At 37.2% G+C, this 27,572-nt stretch overlaps 1 protein-coding gene across 1 annotated transcript; it reads left to right on the top strand.

The window, feature by feature from the left end:
- Nucleotides 1-270: 270 nt before the first annotated feature.
- Nucleotides 271-22,493, top strand: LOC134844536 (gamma-interferon-inducible lysosomal thiol reductase-like). The gene is made up of 6 exons (XM_063861261.1): nt 271-423; nt 645-836; nt 1,449-1,529; nt 20,176-20,427; nt 21,344-21,424; nt 22,214-22,493. Exons 1-6 carry the CDS (start codon nt 379-381, stop codon nt 22,241-22,243), a joined length of 681 nt encoding a protein of 226 aa, XP_063717331.1. The 5' UTR covers nt 271-378; the 3' UTR covers nt 22,244-22,493.
- The last annotated feature ends 5,079 nt before the right edge of the window (nt 22,494-27,572 follow it).

Here is a 27,572-nt window from a genome sequence, read left to right as displayed (position 1 = left end):
TTGACTTAAAATGGATGTCATAAAATATTACCAAAGGGGACTCTCAGGGTGGTTCTAAGCCCGCCCCTAATTGAACGCTTGCAAAAGGTTTAATAAAACTTAAGGATGCCATGGAGTTATCGTGTTCATGGACAGTCTTTTCTTTTAACGAAAGGCTAGTTATTGGACCCGACGCATGAAATCTAAACGAGCTTTACGACCTTATGACCATGTTTTAACTTATGGTAGGAGCTTTCTTAAAGCAGTTGACTGCTTTTGTACTTACGTTATCTCAAAGGATTCGTTTGTCAATTTTGATATCGATCAATCTACAAATAAATCTATGCAGTATTTAGTACATTTCTCTACTTTTCTGATTTCTTAAATCAACTGCTTGCCATGATTTTTGCGATTTTGTTCTTTAGTATTTCGATCTTTCATCAGGTATGCTTTTATGATGAGTTTCGTTTCATAATGAGTTTTTTGATAAGTGTTAACCATTACTTAGTTTTTCTGAAGATTCATGCCGGTTGAAAAAGAAGCCTATAGTCTGATTTTAAATGGTTTTGATGATAATGTAATTAGCTTCAAATTAACACTTTGAGCATTAGCTTAAGGTTCCATTTTCATTTCGGGTTTGTTCGATTCCGGATTGTTGCTTCTAGGATGTCGGCGCAACTCCTGAACTCAGAGTCACATCATCGTCAACTGACAGCAGTAACTCCTCTTCCCTGATAATCTACTTTGAGGCAGGGTGTCCCCCCTGTGACCATTTTTTCTCAGAAGTTCTTAGACCAGCTTACTACGAAGTGCAGAATATTCTGAAGTTGGAGTTTGTGCCCTTCGGAAACGCAAAGGTTTCTTTCTTTTTCATGCTTGCTTGGACGACCCTATCTTTCTACAATTTTCTGCGTCTCAGTTAACTTTTTGCAAATTTTTTTATTCGTGTTGATGACCAAATTGTATTTCTGAGCTCTGAGCTCTCCTAAGTCACTAAAAATACCGTATTTTTGATCAAATTTTGTAATCACGGATGAAATCCCTGAGATGGGGGGGGGGGGCGTCATATATATTCATCAGTATGGTTATATTTTTAGCAATTAAAATCAGAATAAAGCGCGTATCTAACGTCGACAGAAAATACTAATTTCCAAAGAGGTTACAATTTTATGGGTTTAAAATTCGAAAAATTCTCTAAAACGTCAAATCACTCAAAAGGTTGACATGGACTCAAAATATCGTGGTAGAATGGGGTCGTTTAGCTCAGACCACTGAGTTAAAGTGACTGACCTATAAAAAAAAGAAAATAACCAAAATGCACTTTATTTTATCGCTTGTAAAAAAAAGTTCTGGGCGCGCCAAAAGTTAAAACTGTTTCGAATATTTGAAACTTTTTCAATCAGGTTTTTTTTAAAGTTTTTCATGTTTTTCAACCAAGTTTTTCCTGCAATTAATCAAATCTGTTTTAGAGTGAGTATTGGGCCGAGTACGACAGATATGGGTTCTCTTGTCAGCATGGAATCGAGGAGTGTGCTTCCGGTATATTCATGGTGTGTACTCGGTGTCTAAATTTATTAAAAACGCGTTCTCTAACTGGCGACAAGAAGTGCCATTTGCTGTGCAAGTGTCATAGAATGTTCCGGCCACATCCATAAAAAACAGGAAAAAAATGTTTCCTTTTTTCTTCAAATCAGTGTCGTTTTTTGCACTAATATTTGCGCTTTGAGAGGAAAATTGTAATAGAACGTTGTACATTAATGAGTTAGGCATAACCGACAAAATTTTTTTTCGAAAAATAAATACGAACAAAAAAAATTCATGAAAAATTCTAAAAATTAGTACACGGCCAAACTGTGTAATTTGTGAATTGTAAGCGTATTCAACAACAAGGACGCTCTATTTGTTCGTCATTTGTTCTTTCGATTTCTTTGATTGTTCCGACAAAGTTTCAACATGTTTAAAGATTTCTCTTGATTCCAGAGACATATAAACACCAATTTATGCGCCTATCCAGTGAACAGTTTGGCCTCATAAGAAACTTGGTACAAATATTTCAGCACAATTTTCTCCAATTCAGCACAAAAATTTTATGTCTCGGTGATTAATGAAGTCACAATTATATCAATCATTTCATGTCGTTTCTCTTATCAATCTGATATCCAGCTGAAGATTTTTTCCAAATTATCAATTATCACACGGCGGATATTCCACAAGCAGCCATATCTACTAACCACCACACCTTAAACCCGATGGTAAATCAGAATTACGGATATTACATCAGAATGACGTAACAATTGCATAACAACAACAAGGGTAGCCGGTTAGTGAGCAAAAAACACAGAGTCGTCCGATCACAGTCTTAAAAAAATGCATTTTTTTTCAACTGAGTGTCGTTTGTTTGGTGTGGTATGATGAAAGAATCTGAGCAAAAAAACTAGAACGTAAGCATACTGGACAGTCATTGTAAAATGCGCAAATTTTTGTAGTGTTACACAAGAAAATCAAAAAAAATTTTGATTTTTTAGTGTTTTTTGAATTGTTTGATTCCAAAAAGGCACTAAAATACTATAAAAACTAACTTTATTGGTGTTTTTTAGTGTTTTTTGAATTGTTTGATTCCAAAAAGGCACTAAAATACTATAAAAACTAACTTTACTATAAAAACTAACTAAAACTAAAATTTCACGGCTTTATATAAGCTATTATAAGCTTTTAAGCCATCAAAATAAGCTATTGCAAGCCTGCTCGCTCGATTTATTCGATCGAATTTAATGGAAAAATCAAAAATTTCAGACCGGTTTTTCTCGACACTGGGAAGGTTTTATCGGAATTTTTTTTGTCGTTCTAATCATGACTCAAAAGTTTTAATTTGATATATCACTCAACGTTCACTGATGATTATTTGTGATAGCTGATTTTGTGTAAAAACAAAAAAACTAATACACATCCGAATATAAGATTCTCCCCGTTTTTCAAATGGTCGGAACATGGTTAATCTGTTATGGTCCGTAACAATTTTGAATTTTGGCTTGTTGAAATGATAATTTATTTTTCGGTTTTTTGGCCCACCTACCACCTATCACATATACCTACAACTTTATCGTTTTTTTGCAAACTTGTCAACTTGGTTCGAAGTGGGGCCTAACTCTAAGTAGTAACCAGAAACGAAGCCGGCTCTTTTTCCTTTTCCACCGCCTGAGATTTTCTAAAAAAAAATATATTTTTTTTGCGTTATCCGATTAATTTGAAAATTGTCATGCAGAATAACTTAGCTATCTATGACAAACATATTTGTTCTTCATATTTTAACTTGTAAACCCACTAGTTACACCATAAAATCGATGATCACGCGAGGTGGGGGGGGGGGGGCAGGAAAAAGAGACACGAAGCCAACCAGAAACGAGCAGTTTCAACGCAGCAAAATACAAATTAAATCAAGGGTTGGAAGATTTTAGCTTGATCCTGAAAAGATGTCGTGAACATAGCACGGTCTAAAAATTAGTCACAAATTGGTCACTTTTTTTGTGAAAAAATGGAAGGAAGTGTGAACATGAAAGTCAGTGACTGTTACGTTTGTTTTTGCAGTTTTTGCATTAAGTGAATGAAATTAAAAACGTAATTTCGTACTGCGAAAAGTCTTATTTTTTCAATCTGTTTGTAAGCGCGTCAAAAAAGAACGATGATTAAATTCTATGAGAACACCAAAAAAGTTGGTTACTTTGAAATTTGATTAAAAACTGCTATAATTTGTCGACAATCTTTGAAGTTATTTTCAATATGGGTTCAACTTTAATATGCCAAATTAATGTCCATTGATAGTTTATAGATTATGCGCTCATGTTTTAGATTTATGCGGCCATATTTTTAGGGAACAGATTAAAAAAACAATAAGTGATTAACAACCTCTAATTTGCAATCTTTGAACTTAAAAGAAAATGCATCAGTCAAAAACTTGGCTATCTCGTTATATTGTCCTGAGAATTTATCAACGTTCAAATCCAATAAAATAAACAATAGACCCGTAGAATTTAGTTTAGTCTATTTGGTGGGCTAGGATGATGAAAGTCTTAGCTTTATACTTTTACAATTGAAATTTAAAAACTATAATTTATTTTTTTTTCTGTTGAAACAATGAAATGAAGTGAACATTAAAATAATCAATTATGTAGCCTTGGGCTTTCATTCAATTACGTCATCTCGTAATTAACATTGAACTTCTGCTCGTATCAGGACAACGTCTTGAATGTTCAGAGAGCCCTTCAAATATTCATACACAAATTATAAATTTTGAAAACAAGTATAGTGCTGATTTAAATTATCTGGACAAAATGAACAAAGTTTGAAATTTTGTTTAAAATGACCTTTTTTTGGTTATGAACCAAAAATATATTCTCGTATATAAGTTTTTGGGATTTTGACCCTTCTAAGATTCTATTGGCCTGTGCGTGTAAGATTCATTTTTACAATATAAAAACAAAATCTGTTGCTAAAAACAAATTTAAAACATGTTACGTAAATTTTTGAAAATTTAATTTCTCTAGAATATTGCTGGCCTGTGTAAGAGGCTTCTTTTGGCACAATTTTCTCATAAATTAACTTGGTAGTTTCAGCGTAATTTTTGATCGATTAAAAAGCCAAAATAACCCTTTTTTAAGGTAAACGCGCTTATATATGACGCTTATATATGATTATTGTTTTCTCAAACCCATTATTTCGCTGAAAAATAAAAAAATAAAAATTGCTGATTCTAGAAGGCAAGATATATGAGACGACCTAATTTAAAAAACTAAACAATTTCAGGGATTTTCGAAAACATTGTTCAAATCATTACAGAACAAATGCATTTTTACCTGACACAGCAGAAAATATCTTCTCAACCACACCTAATATATTTTATCATCAAACGTACACTATTCAATAATCAATCGCGGGTTGTTGGTTTCCATAGTCAGACTGTTACTCACATACCGATTGAAATTTTTAACTAACAACGCCCAAAAAATTTAATTATACTAGACTTTTGTTTGATTTTTTAATTGTATTTCGCAGGATTTTTAGACGATTTTATCTGGGTTTCCACCCTCAGATCAATTTCGAAAAACTTTGTTATGAGGATAGTACGGCACGTAATGATAGTTCGGTCTTACAATCTCATATATATATATATATATATATATATATATATATATATATATATATATATATATGTTTGAAAAGCGCGTAAACTTTTTCAAAGTTTGGTCGAATTGGTTAACTTTCTAGCCCTTAAGTTTTACTGAAAATGATCATAAATTAAACAAGACTGCTCGTATCAGGGCGAAGCCCTGAATGTTCCGACTGCCTATTAAGGTTTATGGAGCAGTAATAACATTAAAAAGTTCAAAGTAATAAAACAAAATGAAATTTTTTTTTAAATTTGAAATTTTTAAAATAAAAACTATCCCCCCACACGCCTTATAAAGTACAAAAGGATAGATTTCGCTACTTGTAACAATTCAATTATGGCAAATAAGCTTCGTTAAACCAATTTGGAACGATTTCTAAGACCGATTAAATCTCCGCTTAGGCGTTAATTGTCCCAAATTGGCCAAAATGGCAATCTTTAAATCCCCATAACTTTACGAAAAAAGATCACAGGTGAAATATCTTTTCAAATTTGAGCTCGGACAACAATACCTTTCGAATGATATAAAAGAAAAATTCCGTCAAATTTGGCTAGTTAAAAAGTCGAAATTTGTCTGAAGAAAAAAAACCCACCCCGAGCACAAATATTCCGTTACTTTCGTATCGAAAGTCGGAACAACAAGACTACTCGTATCAGGGCGAAGCCCTGAATGTTCCGACTGCCTTTTGAGGTTTATGGAGCAGTAATAAGACAAAAAAAAAATTAAATGTAATAAAATAAAATGGAAATTTTTTTTCTCTAAAATTTGAAGTTTTTTAAATTAAAAACATCCTCCCACACGCCATATAAAGTACAATAGGATAGATTTCGCTCCTTGTAACAAATCAATTATGGTAAATAAGCTTCGTTAAACCAATTTGAAACGATTTCTTAGACGGATTAAATCTCGGCTTACGCGTTAATAGCGCGAAATATATCGCGCGTTAATTGTCACAAATTGGCCAAAATGGCAATCTTTAAACCCCCATAACTTTACAAAAAATGGTCACAGGTGAAATATCTTCTCAAATTTAAGCTCAGGACAACAATAGTTTTTGAATGATTCAAAAAATTTTTGTCAAAAATGGCTAGTTAAAAAGTCGAAATTTGTCTGAAGAAAAAAAAACCCACCCGAGCACAAATATTCCGTTACTTTCGTATCGAAAGTCGGAACAATAAGTTTCAATATTTGAAAAAAGAAGCCGCTGGCTATAAAAAGATTTTGTTTGAAACCACTATTTGGTTGGCTTAAACTGGTCTCTCTGAAAGTAATTTCTCTCGAAAACATCTTTATTCCAATACTTTCTTCTAAACAAAACATATTTTTAACAAAAATTTTCCTGAGATACTTTTCTGCCATGACATCGGGTTTTATTGTATGGTACACTAAGCAACCAATTTGAACAATTGCTGAATGGTACGCAGTTTATGTTAGGACTCATGCAGGAGCAATTTATGTGAAAGTTGAACACTGAAAGTTGAACACTATACTTAAAGTTACCAATTGCAAAAAACCCGAAGAAGAAAAATTGCATTTGAAAAATTTGTAATCCATTTAACCAACTAAGCAGAAAGAGGCAATTTCATTTCAGTAGTGATTGATCACTATGAATTAACCGCCGATGCTGAAAGATGGAAGACATATGGATAAATATGGAATAATCTTTTCTATTTTCGAGAAACTTGATTTTATGGTTCTTCTCAACCTTGCAAAAGTTTGTCACAGATAGCACAATCTTCTAAATTATAAGCCCCATAAATTTAAAATTTCGAAATGGATGAAAAAATCTGTTTAGTTAATTGTTAGCGGCATTCTGAACACACTGAATTGCCTTCGGTATTCGCTCGAACTGGTGCTCTTCAAATGTTAATGTACTACGTTTTTAGCATTTTTTTTAGCTCGCATTTTTTTAAAAACTATTTTTTTATCGATGTTAAACGTTGAAACCAATACGAGCTAGCTGATCCAGTTTGAAATGGCTGGTCGGGGTAATTGCTGCAATTAAAGATTTAATACAAAGTTCAAAGCAAGTTTGATTTTTTTTTACCCAAAACCATTTCGAGTCCTAATTTTTTTTCTCCATACGCTACAAATTTTTCTTACTCAACAAAAGCGGTTCAGTCTTTCTTTCCTCATTCGCCGACAACTCATTCGCCGAAAATTATTTTCGATTGATTTCTGAGTTTGCTTAAAAAAACCGTGTTTTATTATAAATTATGAAGACTATGTAAAGTTTTGTCATATATATATTATTACTAGTCCTTAACTATATTATGTTGTTTGGCGCCATTGGTTTTGGCCATGTGTTTGGTGCGGCTAACAATTGATTAAGTACCTGCTAATCTTAGTTAAGTCGGTGTATGTTTTGAGTTATTGTTGCTAACCGTTACGACTAAAACAGTCAGTCTAGATTCAGTGAAATTAAGATATTGAACGTGCATTTTTCACATGGCGCAGCAAGCAGGACAAAGCGCGGGATCAGGAAAAAATCCAGTGGGAATTACGGCATTTTGGCCGAGTAAATGTACGGAAGCACCGATGCTGTGGGAGCATTGGATTACACGTTTTACATGGGGTGTAATAGCAAAACACTCATTCAATCCGACGGCATTCTATTTTGATCGGACGCTAACCGCGGCGCAAATTACAGACCTGCCAGAGGAGGTGAGTGGGAAAAATCGTTTGGAAGCGGAGCAGACATTAATCTCTAACCTTTACTTGTGCTTGGGGGAACGTGGAAAGGACGAATTACATAACCGAAAACCCCATTTGGACCTGGCGACTACCCGATATCCTCGGGTTTTGGATGAATTTGAGAGTGTCTTCAGGAAGGAAAGAAACGAAACGTTCGAAACGTACCAGCTACTCTCTCGAAAACAACGTGACGGGGAAACGTTGGAAGAGTTTCATTCCGTGTTGTGTGGACTAGCCGCTAGATGCTCCTTGGGGGCACTGGAACGACGCGTGTTACGTGACGTATTTATAGTTAATATGTCCAATAAGGAGGCCCAAACGGAACTATGTCGTTCAACTAAGACGCCAGATGAGGTCTTTCGAATTGCTTTGTCATACGAGCGGGGTGACAAGTACGCCAAATTGTATAAAGCATTCGGTGGGGGACTTACCGCAGCACCAGTGGGGTCATTACAAATTAAAGCGGAGCCAATAAGCGCAATCAGAGGAGGTTATCGCCGACCATTTCAAAGAGGTGGACGTGGATTTGGCAGAGGAGGCACAAGGGGTCGTGGAGGAGCAGATCGCAAGTGCTATAATTGTGACCAGAGTGGTTTTACCCCGGATCACATTCCAAAGTGTCCAGCAAGAAATGCAACCTGCAATTTTTGCAAGAAAAATGGGCATTACGAGCGCACTTGTAGAGGACGTCGATCAACGAATAGGGGTCGAGTGGGCATGATAAATGAGGACGGCACCGATGGCGGGATTGAGCAAGATTATCCGGAGGAGAGTGTATCCAACTACGGAAGTTCCGTTGGATGGGTAACCGATTCAAAGGCACCGGCACATGGTTGGGATTCGGATAGTTCAACGTAGTATGTAGTTATGTCAATCCGGCGGAAGGAGGAAGAAGAATTGAGAGTCGCGGGGGCAAAGCTAGCATTAAAGATCAATGGTACGGCAACTCAAGCCTGGATTGATAGTGGCTCGCCAATATCTATCTTTACCATTGGGTAACGTACCCTGGGTATAGCTAACGTACATTTGAAACCGCTGGATCCGAAAGACGACCAGTTTTGCGACTACGGCAACAACCCGTTGAAATTCCTGGGGAAGATGCAAGTCACGCTTCCTTCCAACGGATGGACTAGCTCGGCGGATATCAACGTCATCGGAGGGTGCAGACCGTCTACTATCGGCAGGGATTTAATGCCAGCACTAGGACTGATGTTGGTCCAAGCACCACCGACGAAAAGGGGTAAACAGCATACATTCACAGGAAGGAACTGTGGAGACGGACAATGACTTGGACGATTGACAGAAACATTTTCGTAAGCAATTTCACCATCTTTTTCGCAGGGTAGGGCGTATCCGTAATTACAAAGTGCAGGCCGAATTCTTCAATAATTTAACTCCAAGTCAACAAAAGGGTAGGCGAGTGCCCATAACATTACAAGAAAAAGTTGATAAGGAAATTGACAAACTTTTGGGACAGGGTCACATTCAAAAATTGGAAGAATGTTCAGATAAATATTTTGTCTCACCGATCGTCATCACAGTGAAAAAGGATGGTTCGGTAAAACTTGCACTAGAATCGAGAGAATTGAACAAGCAAGTACATAAAAATAAATATCAAATGCCCAATATTGAAGAACTAATGGACATTGTAGGACAATCGATCAGCGAACGTAAACAAGGGGATGTTTTTTTTACAACGATGGATCTCACGTACGCATACGGACAATTTCCTTTGAATGAAAATACTAGCAAACATTGTGATTTTTCTTTGGTGGGAGGCAGTTCCACCGGTACATATCGCTTCAAGACAGGATTCTATGGATTGACAACCATGCCGGCGGAATTTCAACGTGTCATGGATGCTATTTTGGCTGAACTTCCTTGTGCACATGCTTTCATTGATGATATCTTAGTAATTTCAAAAGGTACCAAGATTGAACATATTGCCCTTGTGGAGAAGATTTTAGCGAAACTAGATAAAGAAAATATGGCTTTGAAACTAGAAAAATGTCAATTTGCGAAAAATACTTGCGAATGGTTAGGCCACCGAATTACAAAATCAAGGATTACACCAATGGTGCGGAAAACAGATCCGATTGACAAATTAGCCGCCCCGAGGACGCTCTCACAATTGAAGTCGTTCATGGGGTCAATCCATAGCCTTCACAAATTTTACCTGCGTTGGCTGAAACTTCGGCGCCCTTACGTCCATTACTTAGTAAGAAAAACGAATTCGTATGGACAACTGACTGCCAAACAGCGTTTGAATCGCTTAAAAAGTAAGTTGCGAACATAGTCGAATTTAAGCATTTCGATGTGCATAAAGACATTCGAATCGTGTGCAACGCGAGCCATATTGGGTTGGGGTCTGTACTCGAACAATTAGGCGCCGAGGGTTGGCGCCCTATATCATTTGCGTCTCGTTTTCTAAATGCGGCCGAAAAGAAATATTCGACAAATGAGCTAGAAATGCTGGCCGTAGTTTGGGGCTCCGAATATTTCAGAAATTACATTTTCGGGCGGAAATTTACTGTAGTGACAGATCACAAGGCTTTAGTATCATTATTGAATGGAAATAATAAGAAAAACAAAACTATGTTCAGTCGGTTGACTCGTTGGATTGATCGAGTTATACCCTTTGATTTTGTCATTGAACATATGCCGGGGGCTAAAATTGGCCTGGCGGATTATCTATCAAGGCATCCGGTGGGGGAAGCAACAAGAGTTAGTCTCTATGATAACACTTTCACGGTTACTAAACTGCATTCAATTACCAATTCACTCGGTTACATTAATACCAATAAAGGGATTATCAAAGCACCAAAGGAATCAATTGTTTCAGCTAAAGATATACAAGTTTGAAATAATCGAATTAAATCTCCATCAGAAGAGGGCGTCAAAACGCGTGACCGTCGGCCAACCAATCAGAAGCCAGTAAAACGTATAGCTAAGTGCAATGACCGTGAAGGCGCGAAAATTGTGAAATCAATTACGGAATGCAAACTACGTGAGTCTGATATTAATTCCACTGTAAACAGTAATTCTCTTTTTACTCAAACAAATACTTCTACAATGACATCAATAAACTTAAAGAAGTTAAATAAATTATTGTTAAAACACCCAGAGATTACGAGCGGCCGTAGAAGTGAGGTGGAGATAGTAGATGCACGACTGGAGGCGGAGACAAAAAATACTAGGGACATCCGATGCAACACGGTAATTTCCATTCTTTCGGCATTCGGAGGCGAATTATTTCCAGCGGCATATCCAGCGGGAGGAAATGTGATTATGTCGGTGATTCCCCGGGACTGTAAGATCGCCCGAAAAAGCAGTGCATTGCCGGAATTGTTCAACCTTAAACTAATCGAGGCGAATTATAAAGGGGACCCTCAGATGCGGGCGATAAAAGAATGGGTGGAAAGTAAGGACCCGGAGTTGGAGAAGAAGGTCAGAGTAATGAGTGCCTACCTCGGACAGCACGCACACGATTTCCATGTGCGGGAGAATTGCCTGTGGATAGACTAACGACTCGTCATCCCCATACCACTCAGGAATGCAGTGGTTAACCGAATCCATTTTTTTCACCACGGGCGCTCGAACATGTTCGATGCAGCAAGGCACGTCTGGTTCCCCTATCTCCACCGGAGTTTAGTTGCAGCTGCGGATGGATGCAAGGAATGCACGGATGCAGGTTAAAGCCTTAAACCATTATGCGCTAAAAGTGACATTGGGAAAGTCTATGAACCACGGGAGCCAAATGAATGCCTACAGCTAGATTTTTGGGGCCCGATTAGATATCTAAATGAATCGAGTAAATACGTTTTGGTAGCGGTTGATCGATTCTCACGCTGGCCCTCCGCAATGATCTGCGGGAATAATAAAAGCGAGAAGGTCCTTAGGTTTATTAAGCAATACATATCTCAACATGGTGTCCCTAGGAAAATTTTTATGGACCAAGGATCGAGTTTTACATCGAAGGCGGTTAAATCATTTTGCAATTCCGAAGGAATAGAAATAATATATTCACCCGTGAATGACCACCGTGCTACCGGATGTGTCGAGCGTACAATTGGCAGCCTGAAAAATTTTGTTTTAACTTACGCAAAAGAAAAAGATAGCGGAAATTTAGAATCAATGATAGAACGAGCGTTGAGTGCCCTGAGATTTGCTCCGAATGCTACACTTAAGATATCGCCGTTTGAAGCTCATCACGGCAGGGACGCAAATACGGTCCTTCGAAATCTCACGAAAAAGCCGACCTTGCAAAATCTCAATTGGGACAGAGTGTTGAAACAAAAATTTGCCTATTTAGATTCGACGAACCCACGAAATCAGAAGATTCCCCAACCTATGGCAACTGATTGGGAAGAACGGTCTGACGTTGAGTATGACGTCGAACACATGAGCCACCCTAGACGACTGGCACAAGAGCAACTAGTTTCAGCGGCGGATGGAACACCAATGGTTGACGTGAAACAAACTATGGGGGGCAAGCCCAAGCAGCCAAGCAAGCGGACGGAGCTATTGCTCCAACGACTAAAGGACAGTAATAAAAGGTATAGACCCATAAATCAGAAAGGAGTTAGCGAATCTAAGCATACTCTAACCTTAGCAAATGGCTCTGTACTTAGGAAAAGTGGAGTTGCTGTGAAAGGCCTCAAGCCCAACGCGCAGAAAAGTGCGATCCAAATCACACTACCACCTCCCGCTATGAGTGCACTGAAACGTCGGGCGGAATTAAAACAACCTCAAAACGAACAGGCGGCGGGGACAAGTACACAAAGTACAGCCGAAATTAGAACGCGAGAAATATCACAAACTCGGGATTCTGCGGAGGAAGCAGACTCGGATTCGGAGTACGAGCCAATAACGATTTCACGATACGCAGGGCAAACAACAGTTGCATCCGATCGGGCCGTGGAATTGAGTGCACCAAAGGTGTCGAAAGATGCAGAGGGCTTAGCGGAAAATCCAAATTTATCCGAAGGAAGCGGCGTGCCAACGTCCAAGGGAGTGGACACTGAAGTCCAAACCATGAACACTGAACAAGGGAGAAGTGGGCTGAATGTGAGAAACAAAGGACAGCCGGAAGAACAAGCAAAGAAGAAAGGGGAGCGAGGGCGACGTCTACGGCTTGTATCGTATTCTAGCCAGGAATCAGAATCCAAGATGGGACAGGATCAAGGAAAAGTACCAGAAAGCGAACGGCGGTATCCAAATTCGGCGGTGTTATGATAGACAGCATATTCAAAGTGAGAACAACCAAAGGAGAGGAAGACAGAGAGCGGGACACAATCTAAGCAGGAGGACAAGATTTGGAAGATGGGGTGAAGGGAAATGAAAACAAAACTATTTAAACTTAAATTTTATGCCCAGGGAGAGGGTGGACCACTGCGGGTCTAAAACTCAAACATTTATCCCTCAGATAATTTTTAAAACGTTTGTTTAAAAAATGATCGTTGAGGGAATGTCATATATATTTTATTACTAGTCCTTAACTATATTATGTTGTTTGGCGCCATTGGTTTTGGCCATGTGTTTGGTGCGGCTAACAATTGATTAAGTACCTGCTAATCTTAGTTAAGTCGGTGTATGTTTTGATGTTTTGAGTTATTGTTGCTAACCGTTACGACTAAAACAGTCAATCTAGATTCAGTGAATTTAAGGTATTGAACGTGCATTTTTCACAGTTTTCTTGGCTTTAACAATCCGCAGCGCAATTTTTGAAGCAATCAGACCATGTGAGCAAAAATTACTTGAACAATTTGGCAGGTGGCCATGGGGAAAAAAGAGTTAGTGCAACATATAGGACGTTGAACTTTAAAGGGTTCAGTTTTATGTTTTTTGTTGACGTCTCAAAGTTTCCCCTGCATTTGAATTTCATCAGTTTGGGGAAACTGTTTTACGTTTACATAACTTAACGAGACTTGGCATATTGAAAAACCTAGCTACTTTGGACAGATTTTTTCTCATACGTGATATCGTGAGATCATGTGTTTACCCAGTATAACATACAAAATTTTTTAAGTAAATTTTATTGTTTTTTTATTTTATCACAAAAAAATAACAGGCATTTTAAGGTGTAACGAGGGGCTTTGGAAGGTTAATTCTGGTGACCAAGTATGTTTGACTTGGCTTTAACAAACTGCATGACAATTTTTGAAGCAATCAGGCCATGTGAACAAAAATACACTTGTTAAGTTTCGCCGGTGGTAGTGGGGAATATTGTTTGTGCGGTATGTAGGACGTTGACATTTGAGTTTTTCTTTATTTTGTACGTCAACATCTCAAATTTTTCCCCAAGTTTGATTTTCAAGCTTGGAAAACTGTTTTACGTAGACATAATTCAATGAAACTTGGCATTTTCAACAAGCTAGCTGTTATCTGTTATCAACATATGTTTTGTCATATTTGGCATCGTAAGATCATATGTATACCAATTTAACACGTGTCGTACAGTGCTAATTCAATTCATGGGAGTCTAAGTTCTATCCGTCAATCAGTTGTCAAATATGGTGCTAATTAGTCTATTGGCAGGTGCTGAACTTGGCATTGTCTGTCACTCTTGGTTGACCTCTGTCGTCACTCTTAGCTATAACTTTGTGAGATTAAGTTACTACTCATCGGAAATTTTTTTTGATTGAACCACGTTTTCAACATGTCGCAGCCAGCAGTCTCAAGTTGGGGAAAAATCTACTTGGTATCACCGGATTCTGGCCATCGAAATGCATTGAACCGCCAATGTTATGGGAGTTCTTGATGAACAGATTTCAATGGGGAATGGTGGCAAAACACACAATCAACCCGAAAAACTACTACTTCGCAGCAAGCCCTACTGAAACCCAAATCACCGCTTTGCCAGGGGAAGTCGACGGAATGAATCGATTGGAATCAGAACAAATATCATAGCGATATAAACCAAGTCCGAACCGGTCGGAATTATACGAGGAGGATTCCGAAATGGTCGTCAACGGGGCAGAGGCACGTACCATGGACGAGGTTCGAACCGGGGGGGGGATATGACCCAAAACAATTGATGCTATAACTGCGACCAACCGAATTTTACGCGAGAACATATGGACAAATGTCCAGCGAAAGGAGCCACCTGCAATTTTTGCCGTGAATTAGGACATTTTGAACGTAACTGCAGGTAGAAGCGTGTAAATCGGCGAGGACGAGGAGCAGTGGGAAAGATTCGTGAAAATGACGACAACCCACATCCAGGGGATCTGGAAGACGAGGAAGAATCCCAGCACGCAAGTTCTATCGGATGGGTGAGAAGGAATAAACCAGTGGTACATTCGTGGGACTCGAGCAGTTCGGATGGGGACTACATGGTGATGGCCGTAAAGCATCAAAGATTCACCGAGCTAAAAGTTGCTGGGGCACAACTGCCGATTCGGATAAACAGGAAAACTAGTCAAGTTTGGATCAACAGTAGGTCCGCAATATCTATCTTCACCATCAGGGAATCACGATGAACTCTTGGAGATTCGGGACTAAAACTAGATGCGCTGTCGAACGAGGATAATGCATTTCGGGATAATGGAAATAACCCGTTAAAACTGATTGTAACAATAGCTGTCACTTTGGAATCAAATCGATGGAGAATAAACGCGAGGATAAGGGTCATCGGAGAAAACCGCCCATCTATAATAGAAAGAGACTTGATGCCTCAGTTGGGACTACAGTTGGTGCAACAAACGACAGGGGACCAGATCATGTCAATTGACGAGGAGCCAACGGAGGAATCGCGGCAAGATGAGGAATTGGACTCATGGCAAACTTACTTCAGTAAGCAGTTTTCAATTAGGGAAGATAAGAAATTATAAAGTGCAAGCAGAAATTTTTGAGAATCTAACACCAGAAGGGTCGACAGGTCCCAATTACATTGCATGAAAAATGGATCCGGAAATTGACAAACTACTGAAACAAAGTCATATTGAGAAACTGGAAGAATGTTCGGATAAATACTTTGTGTCGCCAATCGTAATAACAGTGAAAAAAGACGGTTCGGTAAAACTAGCGCTCGAGTCGAGGGAGCTAAATAAACAAGTGCATAAAACTAAATACAAAATGCCAAATATCGAAGAATTAATGGACACCGTGGGGAAAAGCGAGAAGAAACCGGGGGATATATTTTGTACAACAATGGATCTAACGTACGCATATGATCAGTTACCCTTAAATGCGGAGACAAGTGTACAATGTTATTTTTCTCTTATCGGAGGTCGGTCAACGGGTACGTACAGGTTCAAGACCGGATTCTATAGTCTTACCAGGATGCCGGCCGAATTCCAGCGCGCAATGGATTGTATCCTGTCCGAATTTCCGCAAGCGCATGTTTTCATTGACGACGTTTTGGTAGTAACCAGGGGAACCGAGGTCGATCACATAGCAACGCTTGAGAAAATCCTGAAAAAAACTGGACAAGGAGAGTATGTCGTTAAAACTAACAAAATGCAAATTCGCAGAACGTGAATGTGACTGGCTAGGCCACAAAAAAACACCAACAGAAATTACACCATCAGTGCGGAAAACGGAACCAATAGAAGCGCTGAAATCGCTGCGGACCCTAACGCAATTGAAGTCGTTTATGGGGTCAATACACAGTCTCCACAAGTATTTGCCAGCGTTGGCCGAATCTTCTGCGCCATTACGGCCGCTATTAAGTAAAAGGAATGATTACATTTGGACGCCGGAATGTCAATGCGCATTTGAAATTTTAAAGAAACAAGTTTCCAATATTGTGGAATTGCGGCGTTTCGACATTCACAAAGATATACGATTTGTGTGCGACGCGAGTCATAACGGTTTAGGCGCGGTACCCAAACAATTCGGACCGAAGGGGTGGAGACCGATTTCATTTGCCTCAAGATATCTGAACGACGCTGATAAAAATATTCGACGAATGAATTAAAAAGGTTGGCAGTAGTGTGAGGGCTGAGTATTTCTTAAATTACATACTGGGAAGGAAATTTGTGGTAGTAACAGACCATAAAGCGTTAATTTCCATCTTAAATGGCAATAATAAGAAAAACAAGACCATGGTAACGCGTTGGTTGGACCGACTCATTCCATTCGATTTTAACGTGGAACATAAACCAGGAGCAAAAGTAGGACTGGCGGACTACTTATCACATCATCCAAGTAAAGAAGCTACACCAATTAGTACGTACGATAACATATTCAGAGTTGCAAAGAGAATTTCAATACGTACTAATCTCGGGTTTGTTCAAAGTAACGCATCCAGGGGACACGAAGTATACAATCATACATCCCAGGAACGAAAGATCAAAGCACATAACCAACAATCATTAAATAGATTGGAAATTTGTCACGCTTTCAGCCAGTAGAGGGCGTGAAAGCATGCGAACGATAATTAACCAATTAAAATGAAACACATGGCTCAAACTAACGGCTACGCAATATACGCGAGAATTTAGTCGGTGCTATTATTCAATTGGAAGAAAATCGTTTAAATCTATATTCACATTCAAACATTCACCTCAAAATGAACCGAAGTATGAAAAAATGGGAAAAATTTTAAAAATAACATCCAAGTTTAGGCAATAGCAGTGACGAAAAAGAAGAATTACCATCGAGTTTACATTTAGAAGCCATTACAAAAAAACTAGATCAATTAAAACAAACACTACTTTATCGTTACCATCAGCATTTAAAGGCGAAACAATCCCACCGGTGGATCCGAATACAGTGTGTATGTCAATTGTACCCCGCGGTTACAAGATAGTTAGCAAGATCACTTCACTTCCTGAGTTATTTAATTTACAATTCACAGAGTCAAATTATGTTTCCGATCCTCAACTTAGTGCAATTAGAGAATTAATCATAACAAGGGACCCCAAAAATCACGAAAAAGTGTCAGCCATGAACCGCTATTACTCTCAATTCAAGATTAATTTCTACGTGAAGAAAAATGTTGTGTGGATGAACGAAAAGCTGGTTATACCGATGAACCTCCAAACCGCGATCAATAACAGGATTCACGCATTTCATCACGGAAAATCAAACATGTTTGACGCCGCCAAAGACGTCTGGTAACCCTAGATTTACCGTTCAATCGCCTGAAGTGCGGAAAATTGTCCAGAATGTACTGCCGCCGGTAAGAACTTGAAACCCCTCTTAAATAAAAACCAACTTGGAAGCGTTTCTGAACCAAAAGAACCAAACGAATTGGTCTAGTTTGATTTCTGGGGCCCTATTATCTATTTAAACGAGTCTCAAAAGTTTGTGTTAGGGGCATTTGATCGTATTTCACGGTGACCATCAGCGATGGTCTGTGGAAACAACCGGTCAGATAAGATCATGAAATTTTGAAAAACATATATAGTGAACCATGGCGTACCCCGGAAGATCCACGTGCAGCAAGGAACAAGTTTTATGTCGAATGAAGTCAGGGCTTTCAGCAATGTGGAAGGGATCGAAATAATAAAATCACCGCCATTCGAGCGGTAATAAAAATTCGCCATTCGAGGCACATCACGGTCGAGAGGCAAATACGGTGCTAAGAAATCTTTCAAAAAAATCTCTCTTCAAAACCTGGATTGGTATCGAGTACTAAAAACAAAGAATGCTTGTTTAGATGAAGTTGACCCGACTGTGGGGGTCATGCCGCATCCTACTCAGACGAACTGGGAGGTAAGGTCTGATTTGGCATTCGATATAAAGCACCGGAGCCATGCGCATCGCTTAACGGATGAGCAGGCCGGAAACCAGGATGATGAACCATCCATCATTAAAGCGGCGGGACACTCAAAGCAAGCAGGAACTCTGAAACTTTGTACCAGCGGACCGGAAGCCAAAACTTGAAAAGGTATAGAAAAATCTATTCTAAAATAAAATCCCGGAGTGCGCATACGTTAAGAGTAAAAAACGGGGTTGTGCTTAGGAAATCGGGTGTGGCAATAAAGAAAAAGCCAAAGACTTTTGTATCATACCAAGCGCCACCGACCCTGAAAGAAAGGAAGGAGCGAGCCAAGGGGAAAACCAACGCCGGGAAACAGCAGCAACGGAGACAAATCGGACGACAATTTGAAAACAGCGGGTCGGATTCGGGGAAAAGCGACTACTTACCAATCATATCGGTAAAGAAACCCACAACAGTGGTCACTCAAGCGGGACCGTCACAGCCACAGAAAACTTCGACAGAACCAGCGGCAACAGGCGAACAGGCACAACTAGAATCGAGATCTAAACCGAGCGACAAAACTAATATCACAGTACCAGACACGGGAAGCGATGAGGACACGATCCCCGCACTAGGCGGCGAAACAGATATACCAACTCCACGGGAACAGAAAATGCCGGCACCCACGGATAAGAAGAAAAGAGCACCACGGAAAGCAAGACTAGTTTCCTACAGCAGCAAAGAGGATAGTCAGGAGGACACGGAGTCGAGGAAAAGCGGACGAAAAAGAACAACAGTGACTAAAATGGGCGGCGTAATGATCGATTGCATTACAACGAAACATGATCGAGCGGAGGGAAAATAATCGAAAAAAAACTTACCCTGAGCCCAGGGAGAGGGTTGACCAGCATTGGCCCAAAACTCAATTTGTTTTATCGCCGCTTGGTGATCTATTAGTTGTTAAAACCAATGTTATATTACACTAGTTCATTAATCTTTAAAAAAATCATCAGTCAGTAATTTCGTCATTTTTCATTAACTTTACAATCAACAGCATACAGTATTTTTCAGTCATTTATAGTTTTCATTATTGAAGGGGGAGTGTCGTACAGTGCTAATTCAGTTCATGAGATTCTAAGTTCTATCCGTCAATCAGTTGTCAAATATGGTGCTAATTAATCTATTGGCAGGTGCTGAACTTGGTATTGTCTGTCACTCTTGGTTGACCTCTATCGTCACTCTTAGAAATAACTTTGTGAGATTAAATTACTACTCATCGGAATTTACTTATTGATTGAGTCACGCTTGGAAAATTGTTTTACGTTGACATAATTCAATGAAACTTGGCATTTTGAACTAGCTAACTGTTATCTGTTATCAACAGATGTTTTGCCATACTTGGCATCGTAAGATCATATGTATACCAATATAACACGCAAAATAACTATTAAGTTAGAAAATTTCAAATGATGTGCGAAATGTGAACAAGAGCGCACATTATTTGACTTGTAAGGACAATCAAAGCGACGTATCTATCTTATTTCAAAAGGGCTAATTTTCGCGAATTCGGTTCTTTGCCTTGAAGGATTCAAATACACCACCACCCCCCCCCCCCCTCCCTCACCCCCGCCGTATCAAATGGGGAACAGATTCGAGGTTAGATTCTTTGTTTTTTGTTCGCGCTAGGCGTGCGCTGTGACCACATCTACTAACTATGACCAATTAGTGGACCTCATCTTATGCACTATGGGCTATTCTGACTTCACTGGGGGAGCATACTATGCATGGAACTTCTGTTCCACCTTTTCAGGGGCAGATTATGACGCCATAATGGAGTGTTTGGCGGGAAAGGATGGAGAGACTGCGTTTATCCAGATGCAGAATAAAACACTTGCAAATAGTGATTACGAAGGAACGCCTTGGGTCAATTTCAATGGGGTAAGAAGTTTTTCTAAGAGTCGATAAATGTAGTTCAGGTCGTGATGGTTTTTTTGTATTTTTTTTCAGGAAAAATTTTGAAATGCTCTAACATTTTACAGAAGTGCATTCATACATATTAATGTTTCTATGAATGCTTCGTGAAAAAACGTGATCGATTACTAGTTTCGAAAGTGGAATTTAATTTATATATTTCCCAGCTGAATGAAAATTTTCCTACTAATTAGTTTGCTCAAATTGGGTTAATTTAAAAGCATTTGTAAGGCCATTCATTTTTTTGTTTGAAGTTCAAACGTTCAATTTTTTTTTCCGTTTCTTTGCGTTCATTGACTTTTTTCCAACTGTCTGCTGGCTATATTTGGTATTTAAAAAATTCCTTCAAAATATTTATAAAAACACATAATGATTATCTATCTTAATGCACTTAACACTTTTTGTTCCAATCACTTCATGATGATAGATTAGATTCTTTTGATGATCTCGACTGAATTAATATAACGGAGTCAATTTCAGTCTTGTAAGAGCTTTCTTGGAAAATCGAAAGTACTTTCTAAATGTCGTCAAAACAGTGTTGTTTTTTTTTTCATTTTCTTGAAATCAATTTTTAAAATTGCTTGCTTGCGCAAATTTTTTTGCTTTAATCAACGTCTGTATTTTAAACATTGAAGTATCTAATAAAATGCTTTAAAAATATTGCGGCTGTCTTTTCTAAAATATGATTCCTCCCCTGTTTTCTCGCAAAAGTTGGAGAAAAAAAATTGGTATCATTAGAGTCAGCCAGTGTTTGAAGTTCTGATTGATATCCCAATCACTTGTCGTCGCTTCGCTTAGTTTTGTTGCCAAATGTATCCACAAACTATTTTATTAATTAGAAAAATTGGTAGGAAGAAAATTTAATTACCATTATTATTTGCAGGACAGTTCGAGTGGTGTTCAGTCTTCAATAACAAAAGACAAAGCCACCTTTATCAAGACTGTCTGCCACTCTGTCGATCAGGTAAATCATTATTCAAATTACTTGGATTGATTTTATCGACCTAACTTCATAACAGGGGCAGATCTAGGATTATCTTGAGGGAAATGGGGGCGGGCTTTCTAAAGATTTGTCAACTTTTTTTAGGTCGACCGAATCGATTTTCGAGTTCTCCCAAATTACTGAAAAGAACTTATTTTGGCCAATTTTTTTCCGCCGCAGGTAAAATTTTGAAAAAGCAGGCCAGTTTTATGCACTTTTTGAACAGTTTTTAGGAATTTTTTTAGGTCAGTTTCGACCAAAAAATTGTTTTTTTTTGGGCGCGCGCTTCCCCTTCAAAAATAGTATATAGGCCCCCTTTGAAAAATTTAAGGGTCAGCCAGCCAAAAATGGAGGTCTAAAAGTAGTACCAAGGGGGGACCCTTTGGGTAGTCAGGGGGTCACCCCTAAATTCGCTACTGATTAGTATTTAGTACTACAATTAGGGATTTTTTTTCAAAATAAATCAGCAATCTAGCCCCAGCATATCTGAAACAGGTAAGCAGTAGCTTTAAAATGTAAGAAAGTTGTTAATAGAGGGGAGTCTTTAAGCACTTCAAGAGATCCCGTGCTCTTATATAGTTGAAAAAGTAGATTTAGTTATACTGTCCTTAGCAGAAGTACTGTCAAATTAAGTAACTGGTACTCAAAACCTTTTCACATAGCAAATAAATATCCTATTTTTACAAGAGAACCTCTCGCCAGAATCTGACCGCACTTCCTAAAAGCAAAAATTGTATCTCAAAATATAGTACAGTCAATTTTATTTGCTAGAGCTACTGGCCCACAGTTTGCACTCAATGAAGGAGCACACAGAAGCTGATGATACAAAATGAACCGTATACAAATCTCGCGCAGGAAATCTCCAATATACTCTATTTGGTCGATGAAAACAAAAATTCTAATCATAATTTTTCATTTAAAAAAAATTTTATATCCTACATCTTCGTACAAATTCATATGAACAGAAATTTGTTTGAAACCACTATGATGCCCATTTTTCATGTATGAAAATTGTTAGATAAGTAGTTTGCTATACATGAATTTTGCATGACTCAATTTTTCATAAAGAAAAGTTTGCAAATGTTCTGCGTTCAGCTATAAAATAATGTGTTTCGTCCTAAAACTCAAAAACCAGATTTTTTTATACAAGAAAATCCAAAGATAAAGCAACAATCACAAAGTTCAGCTGCATTTGATTTGGTGATTTGCCATTTAAAATAATTTATCCTTTTTGCCCAGAATTACGTACAGAACTCTTGGTGTTCTGTTTTTCTATAAATCTAGTTAATCTTAGCATATTAAAGCAAAAAAAAAATAATGGTGGCGATACAAAAACACTTTCTTCCAGAGCACAGTAGCCTGTTTGCGACCAAAAAAGAAAGAAACAAGTTTTTACCTCAATTTAAGATTTTTAATGAAAAGTGCGTATCATACGATGTTTATGCAACAAACTTTTTTTCATCCAAAAATTTTGAAAATTTCCAATGATCAGACAGCTTCAAAACCGCTGAACAGAAAAAAAATGTTTTAAACATTTTTAGAAATTTTTTGACGAATGGTTTGAAAAATGCTTGACAAGCTTTTTTTATATTGTCAGTGTAAAAAAACTGTTGTATAAGGAGTTTTTGTGAGGAGTGGAACCAGGTCGCATACACTTTTTTTTCGCCTCGGTATAATATATTGACAAAATGGTTCATATATTTTGTTCCAACTATTGAACCCTTTTAACTAACTTTTTCGAAAGGATATCAGCTGTTTCAGCAATTTTTCAGCAATGTTTCAATGATTAAAAAACTCTGAGTTATTTTGCAGCCTAAATCAAAAACTTAACTGTCTGAGTGATAAAAATTTTACCCATTGCTTATTGTAATTTTTGCGACGTTTTGCTGAGACAAAGACGACGTATTGCTGAAAACAATTGAAAAACCAATACTGCTCTTTGACTCCTACAATCAAAACTTTCACAATGAGCTTCTGATTGAACGCCCAATTACGGAAAATTAACAAATATCGAAATCAACCAAAACTACTTTGGTCAATGAGTAAGTGCGCATCAGGCAACGTAAAGTCTATAATTGATGCACTTAACCGACTGCCTTTTAATTGGTCTCGGATTGTGTTTAGCAAATTAAATATTGGCAAAGCTATGATTTTTAGACTGATAATATCAAAAATTAAGTATTTCAATTTGAGTCGCGCATGGAGTCAATAAAACCAAATAGCTGCCTCAATTCGTTTTGGAACAATTTTGTAGAGCGGGCTGATAAAATAAGCAGATTACTTTAATGGTGTGCACACTCGGCTGGCCATTTGCAGATTAAGAGAGCGATACCCCGAAAGACCAGAGTTCTGTAAAAGTGGTCTGAAGAAAAAAGCTACCTCGAGCTTATAGATTTTTCACTTTCTTCGAAAGTCGGAACAATCAAAGAAAAGCACATGTTTAGGCTCTTTTAAAGTGTTACAAAACATTACATATCTGAGTAACAAAGTAGTAATGGTTGAAATCTCAAAAAATGGCAAAATGCTGCATCAGTTTTGACTAATCATTGGGCTTATTTTTAAGCCAGTGATTCAGGCGTGAAATTTTGCCAGTCTTTTTTGAAAAAAGCAGAAAAATATTCATTGCATATAAAAAAAAACAAAGCCGAACCCTGAAAATCAATTTGAACCAACCAAACTGATATCAGCATTAGGCAACATTGTGAGAATATTATATTTAAACTTTTGTCAAAATTTGCTCGTAAAAACAACCGTTTTGACAAGAAACAGTTTGTATTTCGTAAGAATGACTGAAGAAGAATAACAGTTTGAATGTTCACGTCTTTCAGTTGGGAAAATTTTTTGAATCAGCGGACTGCAGTATATTATCAAAACAAATTGGAAATGTGAGTATTCCACAAAAACTCAGCCAAACTTCTTGTACGACTTTTTGAATCATTTGTTAGCAATTAAGTTTTAGTCTACCAATTAAATAATCATATATTTCTGCAGTATCGTTTCTTGCCCAAAGCAGCAACTTGTGCTCTCAGGAAAAAAATCCAAAACTTTTCTAATCTATTAAGGGCTTACCTTAAAACTTGGCTGTCCTGTTTTTTTCCTGCTTTATTTAAATGTTCTTTTAATGATTTGATATCATCCACAAAAATGTTTTCTTTTGTTTGTAGACGATACAATAGAAATAGATAATTTTTAAATTTAGTGAGATAAAATAAAATAGCTAACAAGGATAGCCGGTTCTGTGCAAGTAGCACAGAATGTTCCGACCATGATCGTTATAAAAAGTACAGTATAAAGCTTTTTTTTTTAAATCAGTTTTTCTGCGTGGGGTGATATAAAAAGTCTGATATGAAACTGTATTTCAGACAAATTGATATTCTGAGTAAATAAGCAAACAAGCCACAATTTTTTTCAGAAAATTGACAAAAAACAAAAATAAAAAATTCAAAGGATTTCAATTTTTTTTCGTTTAATGCAATTTTTTTTGGTTCTCGCATTGGAGCTACAGAACTCCAAAATTAATATAATTTTCTCAAAGTTAAATTTTTACGGCTTAAATTTCAATTTTTTTAAATTAATTTGTTGTAAGCCTGCTCGCTTGCTTTATTTGCTCGAATTAAGACAAAAAATCAAAAATTTCAAACCGGTTATTCTCATCACTGGCAAAACTTCTTCAAAATTACTCGTTCAAATCACGACTGAAAGGGCTTTAATCTGATATACCATTCAACTGAGTCTGATAATTATTCATGGTAGCTGGTTTTGCGTGGAAAACCAAAAGGAAAAAAACTAAAACACACCCGAGTACAAAGTTCGTCCCCATTTTCACTGGTCGGAACAATAAATGAACCGAAAAGTCGTGCATGCAAGTTTGGCTAAATTTATGTCTGATAACATAAATGTGCTCTCAAAAGCGCATCTGTTTTATGATTATCTTGGTATACAAATTGACCAAAAAAACAGAAACTTGAAAATCAAATTGATACAGTGCTAACTAATTTAGCAAAAATTAAGTAATGTTACTTGAAGCTACTAATGTGTGTTCGAAATCATCCCTGATCAAATTTTACAGGTGCGAAACCTTTGTTTTATATGAACTTATCTTTTATGGCTCGAATTCTTAGACTTTTCTGAATCGAGTTTTTAACTAACAACTTACACCTCATCATTTTCTGAGCTTCAGCTAATTCTTTCTTTTTAGAAAAAAACGCTAATTTACTCCTGACGCTTTTCCTGATAAAATGCACTCTAAGTTTTTTTAGCTACTAAAAAAAACGGGTTTTTGAATCACTTCTTTGCTTGCCCTTGTTTGTACCGAAACTGCATTTTTAAATTTTTTTAGAAACTTTTTTAGTCTTCATTCTTAAACAAGAATCTTTTTAGTCTCACTCATATGCATTTTTTAAATTTTTTTAGAAACTTTTTTAGTCTTCATTCTTAAACAAGAATCTTTTTAGTCTTCACTCAAATGCAATTTTTAAATTTTTCTAGAAACTTTTTTGGTCTTCATTCTTAATTAAGAATCTTTTTAGTCTTCACTCATATTAAATTATTAGAGTTCATCAATTAAACATTAATAAACAAGAGTAAATGGTTGTTCTGCTCGTAACACAAAAAGTTCCGACCTAAAATAACAAATCTTTTACTTGTTTTGTAATTGTTTGGTGTGTGATGAGAAAACACTAAAATGAATTTAAAAAAACATTCATAACAAAATAATTTTTTTTCTTCAAAAAAGCAGTTTTTCCAAATGGAAATTTATATTGCAAGGATGTGCTAATTAAAACTTCGAATTTTTTATGGAAGAGAATCAAGTTTTTTACTACTTACAAGGTTTTTTACTTGCTCAAAATTACATAAAAGGCAAAAGCTTCGAAACATTCACCTTATACACTGAGAATTTGCCAAAAAACTTTTGAACTTTCATTCAAATAACGACTGAAAAAACTGAAAAAACTACTATTTTATACCAAAATTAATTCATCTCAATCTAACAATTATTTGTGGTTTCTGATTTTGCGTGGGGAAACAAACTGAAACACACTTTAAGGTGCTAGGGATCTTAGCAGACCGGTTTTTTAGAAGACCGGTTTTTTAGCACTCTTTAAAATCGACCAATCAAAAAGCCTCATTATTTATTCAGATAAAAAAAGCTCAAAAAGGCAGGTTTTTGAGTTTTATGTATTATGAGTTTTATCAAGGCATATAAGACAAAAATAAACGGAAGTAACAAGTTGAACATAAAATGACCCAAATATGGTGTAAATTTGGTGAAATGGAGGTGGAGCCGTCTTAAAAGTTCCATCAGCAAGACAGTTTTTTGGTAAAGCCAAAAATTTTAGATCAAAGTTGGTCGCAAAAATCAAATTTTTGCTTTCTTGATATAATAAGAATAGTCTTTTACTCAATGTCATAGACGATGGTGGATCAATTCTGATATCCGCGAAAAGTTTAGGAGATTTTGGCAAAATTTTTATTCTGGGTCATAACTTGACAGACTTTTTGTAAATTGAGGGCGAAAAATTTTCTTTTTCGTCCTCGTTCAGCAATTCGTTAGAAAAATCTTGCAATTCGTTTTGATACAGGTTTTTCAGGTTCGTGGTAGGATCGGTTTCAAGCTTTTTCTTAATTTTTTTGCAAAATTTTTGATCAGCTAATTCATCTTGGGGCGGTAAATGATTATGGCTAGAAGGCAAAATTATAATAATGTTTTTCTGTAAATCAAACGAAAGTGTAGATCCAACTCAATAAATTTGTAATATTGACCAAATCCTTTTTTCCGATTTTTTTTGAACAGAAAATCATTGCTTAATAGGTTTTCTCCCAAATTTTTGCCTTGAATTGTTGAGAAGCTCATTTAGAATTAACTGAGATTAAGTTTGGAAGTTGCTAAATTGAATTCAAGTTTTGTTTACAAAGCGTGAAATAATGATGCTCAACCCAGACTTACTGGCGCCCCAGCCCCCAGCTAATTGCCTGTCAATCAAAGTCTGCTAAAAGACTCAGTTTTCATTTTTTATGCTAAAAGATTGGTCTGCTGAACGATCGGTCCCCACACTTTGATGTCCATTTTCTGTAGTTGGAACAATAATTACGAACATGTTGATTGTACCTCAGACATACTTTCACTGGC

The sequence above is a fragment of the Symsagittifera roscoffensis genome, chromosome 4 (assembly GCF_963678635.1).
Source record: "Symsagittifera roscoffensis chromosome 4, txSymRosc1.1, whole genome shotgun sequence".
Taxonomy (NCBI): Eukaryota; Metazoa; Xenacoelomorpha; order Acoela; family Convolutidae; genus Symsagittifera; species Symsagittifera roscoffensis.
This window is presented reverse-complemented; position numbering and strand designations above follow the sequence as displayed.